The sequence below is a fragment of the Odontesthes bonariensis genome, chromosome 1 (genome assembly GCF_027942865.1).
Source record: "Odontesthes bonariensis isolate fOdoBon6 chromosome 1, fOdoBon6.hap1, whole genome shotgun sequence".
Taxonomy (NCBI): domain Eukaryota; kingdom Metazoa; phylum Chordata; class Actinopteri; order Atheriniformes; family Atherinopsidae; genus Odontesthes; species Odontesthes bonariensis.
In genome coordinates, this window is record NC_134506.1 from 23734535 (window position 1) to 23750591 (window position 16057).

At 42.9% G+C, this 16057-nt stretch overlaps 1 protein-coding gene across 2 annotated transcripts in view; it reads left to right on the plus strand.

Annotated features, from left to right (window-relative positions):
* Window positions 1-2592: 2592 nt before the first annotated feature.
* The window catches only part of myo1ea (myosin IEa), a 62995-nt gene continuing 49530 nt past the window's right edge, over window positions 2593-16057 (plus strand). For both annotated transcript variants that reach the window (XM_075461057.1, XM_075461067.1), the window contains exon 1: window positions 2593-2902. In XM_075461057.1, coding sequence (XP_075317172.1) covers window positions 2900-2902 — 3 coding nt within the window. In that variant the 5' untranslated portion in view covers window positions 2593-2899. The remainder of the gene's footprint in view (window positions 2903-16057) is intronic.

Below are 16057 nucleotides of genomic sequence, written 5' to 3' on the forward strand. Positions count from 1 at the left end.
CAAAGCTCGAGGTACTCTGCCATTTTTATGAGTCACATTGGCATCTACAGCCGTGCGTGAATGTAAATACTGATCAATGTCTAATTTCAAAGATACCGCTAATTTAGATAACGTTCATCAAGTACACCACCCATGGACTACAACTCCCATGATGAACTGACAGGATTACCTTAGAAAAAAACAAGGTCGCAAGGTTTCTAAAGGCTTAGAACCTTGCGACCTTGTTTTTTTTTCTTTTTTCCCACTGCATTTTTTAACTGTATTAGTTTAACTGTATTACAAAGTGCGTGAATAACAAAATTGGACCTAAAACCTAATCGTGGAAGCTTTTCCCTTCATCTCTCTGTTTACCTCTACATATTCAAGCAACAGTTCAGTCCAACAACTGCCTACAACTGGGCAAAATGTGCACACTTTTAGCTTTGATCTGAAGATATTCTCTTTGAACTGGAAAGAAGGATTTGATAAATGCAGCCCGTTAACATGTAGAAACTCTGTTTCATGGGTTATCAAATTTATTTTGACATTTGAACAAAATGTTTGATTGTTTGGTATGGGCTTGTCCATCATTATGTCCTCAGCAGTTAAGTTTTGAGATGATTTCAAGAAAAGATATGCTGCTTTGAACGTGTAACAGTTAAGGGAGCTCTCAACGCAAATTAAACAGGCCATACAATACATACTTGTACATATACAAGAGGTTTTAGTTCAAGGAACAAACTCTGTTCTGTATAGGGTCTTGTGAGTGACTCAGATGAAGTCCCTGGTCAGGAACAGACTTAAGTAAAACAGCCTTTAAATCAGGTTTAAGCCGTGTTTACAGTCAGCAGCCTGATCGTCACTGCACAAAGTGGCACAACCAGCAGTCTGTGGGAGCGTAGACGGGCCATATGCAAGGGAGGTTGCTTGGAGGATAGAAGGGAAATGGATTGACACCTCTTGAAGCAATAATAATAGTTTTGCTTATAGACAACAAACTAAACCGAGTTTTATATCACATTTATAATTTCCATTCAGTTCCACCCAACATCTAGCTTTGCATGCTTGTGTTATTGCGTTTTAACTAAATCAATTTAATGCAATGCCCTTAAATGTCCACGGGGTGGCGACAAAACACCATCAGACTGTAACGGTCTGTGACGTTCATTTGCTGACAGTTGTGTTACCAGCCACATCTGTCCCTGTCAGTCAAATATCAAATCTTTAGCAATCATATAAAAAACTAAAAACAAAAGCAAATCTGGAAAGAAATAATTACTTTTCCGATTGCTTGTTAAAGTAAGACATAAATTTGATTTCGACATGTACACACGCAGACACACACACACACACACACACGCACACACACACACAGACACACATACCACATGTATGCACAGAGAGGCAGCCTAATAGATGGGTTACACCCAGACACTCAAACATCACCACCCAACATCATTTGAAGGCAAGCCTCTGCCTGGCTCAAGACAGACTTTAAGAAGTGGATACCACTTCCACCTAAAAACATCAAAGAGGTTTTCTGAAGTGCCATTTAAGGTGCATATTTATATGTCTGAAAAACCAAATTGGGCTGGATTTTCTGTTGAGAACACACAGCTGAGCATTACTGCTGGAGCTGCTCAACAAACGATCATTACAACTTAAAAATCCCCTGTCTGTGTAAGACGATTCAATCATTCTTTCAGATGAACATTTAAAGGCTGCCCGATGTGTTATTTTCATGACAAACTAATTGAAGTGTGGATTCTATAGGGAAGAAAGAAAGAAAGAAAAAGGAAGGAAGGAAAAACTGCTCAACAGGTTAAATGTTAGGCACTTTGTTAATCTAGAAAGCAAAGTTTCTGATGGTCACAAACAAAAAGGGGAAAGTTTAGCGAGTAAAGGCTGTAAAAATTACACCGTTTTTTTTTTGTTTGTATTCATCTACTGTTTTGTTTGTTTTTTTGAAACAGTCTTCAGGTATCACTACTTTCCCTGTGCATTTCCAAGCACTGCTACTTTGTCCCGATACGTCTTGTTAATCCCTTTAGTTACCGGGTGAATTTGCTGATTGAAATGAGTGATGAGAACTCAGTCAGTAAAATAGGTTACGGTCACATTAGAGCAGGTAAAAGTAACACAAGATTCCTGACTGAAGGGACTTTTGCTTGCAAGGTCACAGGCTGCCAAAACGTCACAAAAAAACTATGACTGGTACAAAAGTTACTCACTTTAATGCATAAGAACCACAACAGACTATAGTTTTGAAATGAAACACTGGATTATTTAGTACTTTTTTTTTGCTTTTGACACTACTACTGTGGTGTTTTTAGTTCAGTTATAAAAAAAAAAAAAAAAAAAGAAAAGTACATCATTCCTTCACTGTGACGGCGCTTTGTACTTGAACGATGTCATCTCACCTTACCATGTAACCTTAGACTATTTGAATGTGTCGAGGATGACGCGTTTCTGTTGTGTGGCTGTGATAAAGCAGCGCGCATGCCCAGTTGCTTCGGTCCCAGAATCTAATGAATATTTAACTATATTCTGCACTCAGCGCCCTTTTGATTGGATGGTCTGGCTCGGTTTCCTGTGTTATGTTTCAGAAATATGTTTGAGGGCACTGCTCCTCTCGCAGCTCGCTGTTAGAGCACTGCTCCGCTTCTGTCAGTGTGGGACTAATTTCCGACTTCATTATGGAAAGAGGACACCGCTGAGAAGCCGCATCCATGCTGTCCGGGATTAGTCGGGAATATCATCTGTAAACTCGGATTTTCTCTTTTGTCTTTAAGTTAAACCAGTGGACTTTAAAAAAAAAGAAAAAGGAAGAAAAAGAAAAAGCAGCGCGAGCTTAATTGAGGTTCGCACAAAGTGGATCGTGGGAATACAGAGAGGACTGCGACTGTAGTGAAGTCAGAGGATGGTGAGTGATGTTTACACTGGTTGGTATATCGTGGCACCACTTGTTTGTCGTAGTTAGTCATTATAGACTGGAGATGAAAAGAGACAGGAGAGGAAAAATAAGACAATAAAAACAAAAACAAATGCACAATTATTGTTATTGTCAAAGAAATCAGCAGTAAAAATTATTTCAAGTCTGTCTTTGTACTTTTATCATCATAAAACCGACGATAAAATCAGACCCCAAGTTTCCTTGAGGTTCTTTGACAGGTTGCTTCAACTGTTGCCTTCATATGGAAAAATGATCAAACATATCAGCTACTCTGTTAACCTGAGATTCATTTGTGTCGGTGTGAAAACACCATTAGAAACAGGCTTTCAGGTCTGCTTTTCTCTCCCTCCCTCCATCGCTGCCTCCGTCCTGTCAGTTTTTTTCTGACACTCGGACACTTTTTATGGGCTCTGCTGAGTTTGAAAGTACTGACCCTGAGCGGCTGCATAGGATATGACTTCCCTGAGTGACACCCAGTGACATTTAACGTCACGCCAGGGAAAGCATCAGTCCTGTGCATTGGTCCTCCCTTGAAAACTGGTTAGGGAGCCTGTGTCAAGTGGAGTGTGTACAGTATGTGCAACAGATATGTGTGTCAGTGCATTACCTAAAGACAGGTTTTTCCTGGTTGCTGAATGCCATCCCTGCAGCACACACCCCGAGAAGGAGGCTGCATGGCCTCACCATTGTGTTTTGGCAACAAGTCTCTGTCCTCTGTGGAAGAATTCCCGCGTTGGCTGTTGAACTCAGTGCAGCTGTGGAGCAGACTTTTACCACATTGTTGCTTATCGTTGGTAATTCTCCATTCTCCAGTGTTAGTGGAAAAACAATGTTGAACTTAAGGTGCTGTGAACTGCCTTAAGGACACAAAATATAAGTTGTTAGAGCTTATATGAAGGACGGTCCATTTCCTGGACATCCCGTGTCTTAACAGCACATTTGGGAACTTTGGGATTTTTTTTTTAAAGCTGTTGCGTTCTTAATGCATGCAGAAACTGTGCATATTTATGTCGAACTGAAACCTGTTTCATTCTCCCACCTTGGGTGTTATGTTGAACCTGAAGGTCAGGTTGCCCAGAGGAGAAACAAAAGGACAGAGGTTGCTTAATACAGTCAGCCAGGCAGAGTTTTGCACTTGAACTGCAACTTACAAATAAAAGCAAATAAATACCAAACAAGAAATCTACATATTTCTGCAACATCACTACTTTAATACCGCTTTTGTGTGTTAGACTGGATGGTCTGCTACAGAAAATAATTATTAAAGGTACAGTGGGACATAACTTGATATTGAAACATTAAAAAAAAACATGATATTTCAAGCCTTTTAGAGGAATAAACCTGTTGTTGGTTTTGTCTTTATTAAAAAAAAAAAAAAAAAAAAAAAAGAGTTGATAGAGACTATCAGCTACAAGAGAAAGAAAATAGCCTGATTGTCATCACAAGTGTCTGGAACAGCAGAAACCAGCGTCGCTCATTGCTTCCTTTTCTGCCAGATGCTGAATAGCAAGTTGGTAAGACAGCAGATGGTTTGCATTAGTTTCTCCAACAGGGAGGCGCATACAAGCAACCCCTCTGCCTTCCCTCTTTAACTCAGAGCTTGCGCTCCATTTTCAAAACCATGACCGCTGTAAAGATTTGCTCTGGAATTCAAGCTTTGTCTCTGAAAACAGGACGAGCACCCATTCTGCGGACCTGGGGAACTCGTTAGGCTTGTCGCTGCGGTTCAGAACGCTCCCTCTCCTCTTGATCAACTCCATGCGTGTTCATTAACAGCCGCTTTGTTCTCACTGCTTTGTTATTTGTGATGACGGACTTCATGAGTGTTTACTTTCTACTCGGGTGCTCGCTGTAAATTATAAATAGGAGAAGCTCATAAATGGCATTAATCTTTGGCTTTATTACGAATAGATATGGTGGTATCTTATATTTGGCTCCACATCTGCAAATCTAGCAATGAAACGTTCATATACCAACAAAAAAAAAAGCAAACTTTCTATATAATGGATGTCTCTCATTCAATAAATTACTTCAAAACTTCACCGGAGAGGTGATGAGTGTTGTCCCTCAAATAAAAGCATGTTTTTATGTAATTTTTGTCAGTAAGTTGTGCAGTGAGGCCTCTAAACGTATTCGGAACCTCGCAAGTGGTGAGATGATTGCCACTTAGTAATGTTGTTTGTGTTTTTTGTCATTGTGGCTCACATTGTTTATCATGTCCTCTGAGCAGATCGCTCTACCCCTCCCATGCTCGTAAGTCCCCTGTGGCCGCCCAGTTGGGCTCTGTATCTGCTGTATGTCCATTCGTATATGAAGAAGGGGCACCAGCTTAATAAGATCCCAGAAGGTCCCCCAGAGTGCCGAGTAGTATGTTTTCTGGGAGATTGAGTTATGAAGGGATCCACATTTTTATTTTTTTTTACAGGTCAGAAGAAGAATACTAACTATTTGTTGTACCCTTGAGAAATGGGCACGGGCAAAGTCATGTGTTGCATGAGGTCTGAAAGAGTCAAATCTCCATAGTGACCAGAGTGTGAAGACTCATGACTCCTGTAGGTGATCCTGTTGTTTTCCTGTTTGCACCTGCACTAAGTTTAACATGCCATGATATTTGGCGCACTTATTCATTGGCCTCACAGTGAATTGTAAACATTTTGATCTCCGCTTCTTTTTCTTTTGAATAGCCCTATAATAAATTTAGGAATAAATAAACTCTGCTGTAAATGCTCTTATCTGTGTCAGCGTAATCCAAGTACAATTTATTTTAATGACCCACAATGAGTTTTTTTTTTTGTGTGCTTATTTTCTTGCTCTGAGATCATGAACCAAGCAGTGTGCTGCCATAGCAGCTCATTTGCATGTATGACTTCCCTCGTTGTAGACAGGGAATGAAGTCACGCCGCTGCAACTCTGCTCTGGTTATCTGTTTTGATAGCTTCCCATCATCACACAGGAGCCGGTGTCCTCTTAGTTAATGACTGACCTTTAACTCTGTCCAGCAGAAACCTCAGTTGTCTCGACGCCGTCATTTGCAGTGGGTTTGTGTTACCGATTGCTGCTTCACTTCCTCTCTGAGAATCTCCTATTAGTAAATTAAAATGTCATGCTTATCATGAAAGTCAGGTGTGGGATTTTTGTGGCTGAACTTACAAGAAGCTGTAATGTAGCCTTTGAAATACCTTCATTTCTGTTGCATTAATCTGATATGTCTGTTGATGAGAAGTTTTAGAACAAGGTCAGTGGCGTCAGTATTGCTGAATACATTTTTAAAAGGCTTTTATTTACTCTGGTACTCTTGGCAAGAAGGATAAGGGGACTTACTCTGTTTCAGAAGGATCCCAAGTGGTTCAGATCCACAGAGCGCAAGGTTGTTCAGGTTGGCCTTACAGCTGTGGAGCTGTCACATCTCAATATGAAGATGTAGTTCAGGCGGATTTTTCAGAAAAGATCCTCAAGAGGTTAAACAAAGGGCTTTTAGACTAAATGGGACCTTTGTTTGGTAACCCATCTTGAGTGAGTTAAAAAGAAGCCACAAGCTATGAGAAATTCCAATGAGTGTATTTTACAAATAAATTGCTAATGTATTTTTTTTTTTAGTTTGATATTTGTGGGGAAAATTCACAAAAATGAGGAACAGGAATTGAGTCAAAGCTTTTTAAAGGCTTTTCAGCTGTTATATAAAGAAAATGAGCAAAACGACTGGAAACAAAGTCAAAATTAGCTGGTTTGAGTCTATTCTGGCACAAGGGGGGATTGAGTCATTGTATTTCACCTGAGCTGCAGTTACATGGAAGGACATTGTTGTCTGAAGTGATCCAGCTTCAACTCACCTGTTTACTTGAATGCTAAATTAATCGATCCAGTAAGGTTTTAGATAATCAGAGTTGTACCTTTTTGACAAAAGTGCTTCTGCTCGCTTATGTGCAGGAAATCTTACAGTTCATCCCAACCCCCCATTCAATCATGCAATTCGTTCAATAAAGAAAGATGACCAAACCTGACCTACAGCAAGTCCTGGTGACTTATTACTGTGTCTGCTGTTAATTAAGCGCCAGTCTCAGCAGCATGGACGCTTTCTTGCCATCTTTAAACAGGTGAGATATTTCACAAGTGTATTTATGGCTCACTAAGGGAAGTGTAGACTTTATAGCTTCATCACAAACTGTGCTTTCTTAAGATGACACTAAAAGAATGATCTATTTCAGGGCTATGACAAAATTGCTTGGTTTAGATTCCTGCTATTCAAATTCTTGTAGCCTCCATAGTAACCAGCTGCATGGGCTGTTCAGTATTTAGCAAGCAATAAGTTACAGGCTACTGTAACTTATTGTAAGCGGCAACTTATAACCACTTTTATTCTCCATGTGGATTTCTCCCTTTAGAAATTCAATGTAACTCAAAGGCGAAATCAAAGTTTGATTTGTACAAGATAAATTAGGACCTTGGTTGCTTGCAGCCAGGTTTCTCATATTACTGATACAAGGACAGCTGCATATACATCAAAAAGGGTCACTGCAGAGTTAAATGATTGATATTAAAGAAAAGGAGTGGATTAAATGACCTTTGTAGCTCTATGATTTTCTAAATTTTATTAATGTAGCATATCGAATACATTTTTGCTGTATTTTTAATCATCTAATGTGTTTAGGGAAATGAACGAGGGCAGGTTGGTGTTCTGTTTTGAGCAGTCTGTGCAAGATTTAGGCTGCTAAGTTATTCACTTAGCCCGTCTGCATTATGACTGTACGCTTTTGTGTAGTTGATTGTCAGCATGATTAAACTTGGATATGGATGCGCCACACCCAGCGAGCCTGCATTCGAGAACACTAATGGAACCTGTGACAGCCCTGAATACACAGTCCAAAGCACAGTTTCAGTTACGTAAATAACAGCTAACATGGGTCAGTTTTAGTTTTTGAACAATCACCGTGTCAGAAACGATTTATTGTTCTTCGATGGAGGCACCTTGTCTGAGCTGAGTGACTTTTCACGCAGTAATATGAAGCTTTTCAGTCTGTTGAAACACTAACTGCACTCAATATCTGAACAGCTTGGCTAAGCATTCACAGAATTCCTGTGATTTGGCGTGTTGTTCCAATATATACTCACATTTTCCAACAAGTGAGGTCTCTTTCAAGTTTATCGGTCTTAGTTGGGAGTGTTTAGGTTTACAAAAAGGGGATGCACCGTATCTTTGATACAAAATGTTTATTTTTAGCTCTCTTAGAGACCTTGACTTTCTTATCACATGGTAGTTGTTTGATAAAGTGAGTCGCAACTGTAACTTCTAGAGCTGACACAAGAGGAGATTTCTGTCTATGCTCCATTATGAAGTGCAGAGGGTATTATTATGAAGTCAGAAATGAGCTGCGCTACTCACAGAATCAAGGCCATGTTTGGCAATTTGCTGTAATAAATCTGTAAACAAGATTTCCCCCGCTAAATTATTAGATTATTTAAATCTGGTGAGTGTCCTGTTGTCTTTTCAGAAGTGAGGGATGCTTTAAAATGATTCATTGGTTGCAGGAATAGGCAAGCTCCACCAGCTCCTCCAGCACCTTTGTTGTCGCACATGATTCACCGTGTCCATCGTCTCCTCCATCCAGCTTTTAAAATAAAAGAGAATAAACCCAGTGTTTAAACCTATATTTGTCCCTTCTGAGTTTCCAGGCGTAGATGTGCGGCTTGGATTTTATTGATTGAAACGCGAGACCCTTCAGTGGTACCAGGCACGGCTATGAATTAGTTTCCACTGCAGATTGTTCATTTACTTCCAACCACTGCTGAGGCTGCTTTAAAAAGGCATGGCAGCAGTTTGCAACATGTCCCTTGTCTAGGATTTCAGCTGAGCTACACCCTAAACCACACTGTCTTTGATATTATATTTTATTGGCAGCCTTTTGTATTCAAGAGACTGATTCAGTTTGAGATGTTTAAAATCAGCAGTTCTGAAGTTTCCACAGTCGTGCCAATAAGTTTTGCCAAATTAAGAGTTCAGACATTGTGCAGTTCAGTTAGAGAAGTGTCAAAAGTTATACGGTATGTGTTAACGCTTGAATGTTCTATCTGCTTTCTGTGCGAGGTGCTGTGTTCAGCCCTGCCCTGCAGGCACTGCATCCTACCGTGCAGTCAGTCGGCGCTCATGTTTCCAAGGCCCTACAGAATGAAATATTTCTTCTTTTTGTTGTTCCTTGTATGTGACCTGAGGCGGCTGAGATCTAGAACAGTGTGAGGCGTAAACATGAACGCCCAAGGCAGGCCTGTGGGCTACATTGTTCATGGTGGTGCCCAAATGACTGCGGCCATGTGAAGATGTCGCGAGAACTCACGGAGTCTTCTCACCTTCATTTTCTACTTCACATGCAGATGTTAATCAGTCACAGTGAGAAAAGGATACGGTTAGAAAGAGGCCTTTGAATTCATTGGGACACATCATGACCAGGGTATGACAACAATTCCCAGATGAGAGCAGCTTGAATTGGCAATGCTTCACAAAAGTCTTGTGGACTCCAGTGAGGGTTACTGGGACGACTTGTAGCTGAAAGTGGAACGCCAGCCGTATTGAGAAATATTAAGTTATCATCTATGTCCCTGTGTGTGTGTGAATTGTTACTTATTCTAACAGAAGTTATTATACAGTGTAAGCGATGTCGGTGTCTCTGCATGTCACTGTAGCAGGAGGAAGCGCGTTGAAGAATAGTTTTTAAAGGTATGCGAGTCGTCCTGGTTAAGGCTTTAGTTGCTGTCTCTTATTTCATGTTGAAATTTCTCTATTATTTGTTCGTTGTTGTTGTACTTCCTGCTCTTGTGTGTTTACCAGCTTAGTGATTGCCTGTTCCACCCTGTGTTCTTTCACCTGTGCTTCAAGATCCTTCTTTATTGCAGCACTTGTGTAATAAATTGATTGCTGCGCTTAATTGCCAACAGAACTTTCATAAACCAAAAAGCAAAAAAAGAATAGATAAATAAAATAAATCCCAACAGCTAACATGGGTTTTTCATGGGCAGCATCTTAACTTAGTTTTACACAAAGTATATTTGGACCCTGTGTTACCTCACTTAAAGAGCTACATGTCTGATGTATAGCATTTATCAGTCATAAAGCAGCAAAGCATTCCTGGAGGCAGCCATGATTTTGTGTGTGTGTGTGTGTGTTTCCCTCTCTCTGTGTCACAAGATCACTTTTTTTGTCTTGTTCACTACTCAGTCCAAAGCAATCCAATATTGATTCTTATGATGCAGCTCTTAGTTTATTGTACATACCTTTGGCAGTATTCCTAATCCAAAAATGAATGGTTCAGGATTTTCTGGAAATGTCTTTTCTGATAATAAATGTTAAGCATATGAAGCTGGAAGCCACTTATTTCTCTCCATGTTCAGTACAGTCCAACATTTCTCTTCAGTCGGTTGGTAGGTGAAACGGCAGGTTGCTTCCTTTTTTTCTCCTCTGTGAGTCAAAGTCTTTTACATATTTGTTAGTTCATAATTCTTTGACCTGTAATGCGGCCTCAGGACTTCGCTTTAATCTTGACAGCAATTACACAAAATAACATTCTGAACAACCCTCGAGAAGTTTTATTTGACAATAAGCAATCCAGCAGCAGTTTCTGCTCTGTGTGAATGAGACGGGATTTATTCCTTACTGAGACTTCAGCTTAATTCCATCCTCTTTGCAGCATCTTTTTTTTACCATGTGTGTGTCTGAGTTGTACTCAGGGGGCTCAGTGTGACCTATCCTAACCCTCTGAATTTCAGACCAGATCAGACCCACACTGCACACACACAGCACACACTCTGCTTCTACTGCTCAGTTTGTGCTCTGTCTCTCATCTTTGTTTATCTTCTCCCTCTACCTCGAAGAGGCCTGTTGTCTCAGTCAGCAGTTTTATCGTCATCTGGCAGGATTTCACACAGTGGATGATCTTGAACAAAGTGCAAACGTAGGCGAAAGAGAGCAGGTGGAAATGCTGTTGAGAGCCGTACCCTCCAAACCTCTGTTTAAAGTATACTAGAGATGTTTTGGATCCCGACAGAGGGTCTGGAAAGAACATGATCAACCCATAAGTTGAGCTTGAATATGTGTCGGAGCTATTTCATGATTTTTTTTTTTTTTGTTTGCTTTCTTTTTTTCCATTTCATAGTTTTAGGCTGCGATGAGATTGTGTGACAACATTGAGCAGTGACCTAATTCCACGTGCTGGCGCATCCAAGAAAACTCCGAAATCAGATGATTAGGACGACATTTTCCAGGAATATCCGAGCACGTCTTTGTTTGCTACGCAGCTATAACTCATTACTGTGTGACAGTTATGCAAATGTCAAGCAGAGGGAAGCTGACTCAGTGCTCATTGTGTTGGACTGTCCGTCACAAGCAAGTGAAACTTTTTTTAGTTCGACTGCACCGAAATGAACTTTATGGGAAACAATAAAAAATCCTCATGGTATACTTGGGAAAATGGTTGTGAGTAGGGTAAAAAAAACTTTACTCCATGCCTTGGAGTAAATGGGCTAAAACTGATTCTTTTCCACATTTTGGACCAAAAATGTAGTCATTGAATATGCTCTCAAAAAATAAAAACATTGGGCCTCATGCAAGAACATTTTCGTATTTTTATTCTAAATTTCTCTCAATTTTTTCGTAAGAAGGTCTCGTACGAACACGCCACGTCAGATTCAACAAGCGCTCTTGACTTCGGAAAAAGTGTGTAAACGACCTGCGTAAATGATAAATCACACCTGTGCGTATCTAAGTTCACGTGTACGAGGATAGTAGATTTGCATACTCCACGCCCAAAATTATACCATATAAGGAGCTGTGCTTCCTCTCTGCTGTGCCAGGAAGTGTTGAGTCATGAGAATGTCATCAAGGCGCAAAAAGAACAACTTTAGGGGCTCTGAGATTGAAGTTCTGCTTTCAGAGATCCAAAAAGGAAAATCTGTCATTTTTAGCAGTGTCAGCAGTGGAATTACGGGACCTGCTAAAGCGAAGAAATGGGAAGCAATTACGAGTGCTGTTAATACCATGTCACCGAAATAAAAAAAGAAATGGTTTGATATGAAAATGGCTTAAAAAAACGTCTCGCCATGGGCAGGCGATCGATGACTGCAACTAAAGCCGTGCAATCAGTTATTGCCTGATCATGATGGCACTTTGATGGGGTGGTCTATGAGGGGGGTCTTCTGGCACCACACCTTCTGGTGTGCCTGGGCTGGTTCAGGTGGAGACCCTCGTTCATGGCAATATTGCGCCATGAATGAGGTATGGAGACACACCCACCTGACCTTCAGCTCAGTGCGCTCCACGACAGCACAGGTGCTTTGATGCGTATATGTATCTCGTGCTCCAATTATGATTGGCAGTCCAGCCACGGCATGAAAGTCCCTCTTAATTTGTACTTGTTGCACAGTGGCGGATGGGAATCTGATGTACCACGGGTGATAAACTGATGAGAGCTTTGATGACCAAGGGGAGCGCATGACTCACAGAGGACACAACCGATCGTCTCCAATCTCCCTCTGAAAGGTTCCAGTGGCCAAAAATCCAAGGGTGGTGAGGACCTGGACGTGTGGCGGAATTGGGTTTGATCGGCGTGTTTTTCTCTGGAGTTGTGGCTCTAGCAAGCTGCATATTTGCAGCAGCACAGTCCTTGGCAGTCTTAATCGCGATGTCAGCCATTTGTCTGTCTCCACACGGTCTCTTCCAAGAGCCTGACGCACTAAAGGCATCCAAAAGTAGCAATACAGCCGCTGCGCTTCCCGTTACAGATTCAAATGAACCTTCAATTAGTGCACAATTTAAGTCAAACAGAATAATGTCAGCATAATTATGGGGTATAATGTATATTTATTTATGTTTTCTTCAAAGTAATTAAATATACAATCCATTAGTCAAGCAAACTTGATTGAAATAACAGCGGACTATTTTATGAAACTCCTACGACAGCTCTGGATCACTCGTAAATTCTGTTCGTACCTGAAAGAAAACGTAAAATACGAAAAGATTGGTGAATGCGCAAATTCTCTTAAATCGCTCGTACGGACGATTTAAGAACAAATCTGTGCGTACGAACGGTTCTTGCATGAGGCCCATTATGTGTAAAGTTTATCCAAAGCTACAGTGACCCCAAAGTGAATAACACTGCAATCCTAGACAAACAAAGGAAACTTAAGATAATACATTTTATACAATTCTGTCCCCTTGTCCCATTTCATCAGTTTATTCCTCTCCTTGATTTATCTCCTTGCATCTTAATCTGTCCTACCTGCGATGCAAGATTAGGAGAGGAGGAGAGAAACGTGGAAGGAGGAGGCAGGCTGACAAGCATTTAACCAAATAAACCATGTTTTACTTAAAAAAAAAACAGCGTCGGTTATGTATGATGTGTTATACAGCCACATCACCTGTTCATTGTTTTGTTGCAGATTACCGCTGCATGTATCATCATGACTCAGATAAAGGTTTTTGCGTCTAAATCCATAACTGTTTTCGATACAATTTACAAAGTGGGATTTAATGCGTCACACACCCACATTTGATGCTACCGATGTCAAAAACTCTTGCAAAGGATACATCCCCTTTACTCCATTTTTGTTGTCTCTCCTGTTTTGTCATTGAGTGTATTTTGTGATTAATCCATCCATCCATCCATCATCTTCCGCTGGTCCGGGGATCGGGTCGCGGGGGCAGCAGCTTGAGCAAAGAGACCCAGACGTCCCTGTCCCCGGCCACTTCCTCCAGCTCTTCTGGGGGGACCCCGAGGCGTTCCCAGGCCAGCCGAGAAACATAGTCTCTCCAACGTGTCCTGGGTCTTCCCCGGGGCCTCCTCCCAGTGGGACGGGCCCGGAACACCTCACCGGGGAGGCGTCCAGGAGGCATTCTCACCAGATTCCCGAGCCACCTCATCTGACTCCTCTCGATGCGGAGGAGCAGCGGTTCTACTCCGAGCCCCTCCCGGATGACCGAGCTTCTCACCCTATCTCTAAGGGAGAGCCCAGACACCCTGCGGAGGAAACTCATTTCGGCCGCTTGTATTCGCGATCTCGTTCTTTCGGTCACTACCCACAGCTCGTGACCATAGGTGAGGGTAGGAACATAGATTGACCGGTAAATCGAGAGCTTCGCCTTCTGGCTCAGCTCCTTCTTCACCACGACGGGCCGGTGCAGAGCCCGCATCACTGCAGACGCCGCACCAATCCGTCTGTCAATCTCCTGCTCCATTCGTCCCTCACTCGAGAACAAGACCCCGAGATACTTAAACTCCTCCACTTGGGGAATGATCTCATTCCCGACCCGGAGAGAGCATTCCACCCTTTTCCAGCCGAGGACCATGGTCTCGGATTTGGAGGTGCTGATTCTCATCCCAGCCGCTTCACACTCGGCTGCGAACCGCTCCAGTGAGAGCTGAAGGTCACGGCCTGACGACGCCAACAGAACCGCATCGTCCGCAAAAAGCAGAGACCCGATTCTGAGGTCGCCAAACCGGACCCCCTCAACGCCCTGGCTGCGCCTAGAAATTCTGTCCATAAAAATTATGAACAGAATCGGTGACAAAGGGCAGCCCTGACGGAGTCCAACCCTCACAGGAAACATGTCCGACTTACTGCCGGCAATGCGGACCAAACTCTGACACCGGTCATACAGGGACCGAACAGCCCATATCAAGGAGTCCGGCACTCCATACTCCCGGAGCACCCCCCACAAGAGTCCCCGAGGGACACGGTCGAACGCCTTCTCCAAGTCCACAAAACACATGTAGACCGGTTGTGCGAACTCCCATGCTCCCTCCAGGATCCTGCGGAGGATATAGAGCTGGTCCACTGTTTCACGGCCAGGACGAAAACCACACTGCACCTCCTGAATCCGAGATTCGACTATCCGGCGGATCCTCCTCTCCAGTACCCCCGAAAAGACCTTACCAGGGAGGCTGAGGAGTGTGATCCCCCTATAGTTGGAACACACCCTCCGGTCCCCTTTTTTAAAGAGGGGGACCACCACCCCGATCTGCCAGTCCAGAGGCACTGCCCCCGATGTCCACGCGATGCTGCAGAGGCGTGTCAACCAAGACAGCCCCACAAAATCCAGAGCCTTGAGGAACTCAGGACGGACCTCATCCACCCCCGGGGCCTTGCCACGAGGAGTTTTTTGACCACCTCGGCAACCTCAGCCCCAGAAATGGGAGGCCCCACGTCCGAGCTCCCCAACTCTGCTTCCTCATCGGAAGGCGTGTCGGTAGGATTGAGGAGGCCCTCGAAGTATTCCCCCCACCGACTCACGACGTCCCTAGTTGAAGACAGCAGAGCCCCGCCCTCACCATACACGGTGTTGACGGTGCACCGCTTCGCCCCCCTGAGCCGCCGGATGGTGGACCAGAATCTCCTCGAGGCCGTCCGGAAGTCGTTCTCCATGGCCTCCCCGAACTCCTCCCAAGCCCGAGTTTTTGCCTCAGCAACCGCTGAGGCTGCGTTCCGCTTGGCCTGTCGGTACCCATCAGCTGCTTCCAGAGTCCCACTGGCCAAAAAGGCCCGATAGGACTCTTTCTTCAGCTTGACGGCTTCCCTCACCACTGGGGTCCACCAGCGGGTTCGGGGATTGCCGCCACGACAGGCACCGACCACCTTACGGCCACAGCTCCGGTCGGCCGCCTCAACAATGGAGGCACGGAACATGGCCCATTCGGGCTCAATGTCCCCCACCTCCCCCGGGACATGGTTTAAGCTCTGCCGGAGGTGGGAGTTGAAACTCCTCCTTACATATTTTTGTGATTTTGTGATTAACATTTTATAAAATCCCTTAACTTTTACAAAACAAAAATAAAAGGAGTCTCGATGGGTTGACTGTCTCTTTTGAATAGCCCACAGTAACTTCAATTTCCTAATAAGTGCTTTCTTTTTTAGCTCTGTTTACCAAATTAGATCATTTGTGTCTTTTTTTTGGGGTGCTTTTTTTGCACACGATCAGTCCACGACTGATAGTAATTTGGAAATAGATATAACATATTAATCACTGCTCTGTTCATCACTTTGTATTGTCAAAACTGCAATAGTCTGTAAATTGTAATATTAAACTGTAATATTGTAATATTTTGGGAACATTTTTGGAAACGTGTTTTAAGGCAGCATTGACTT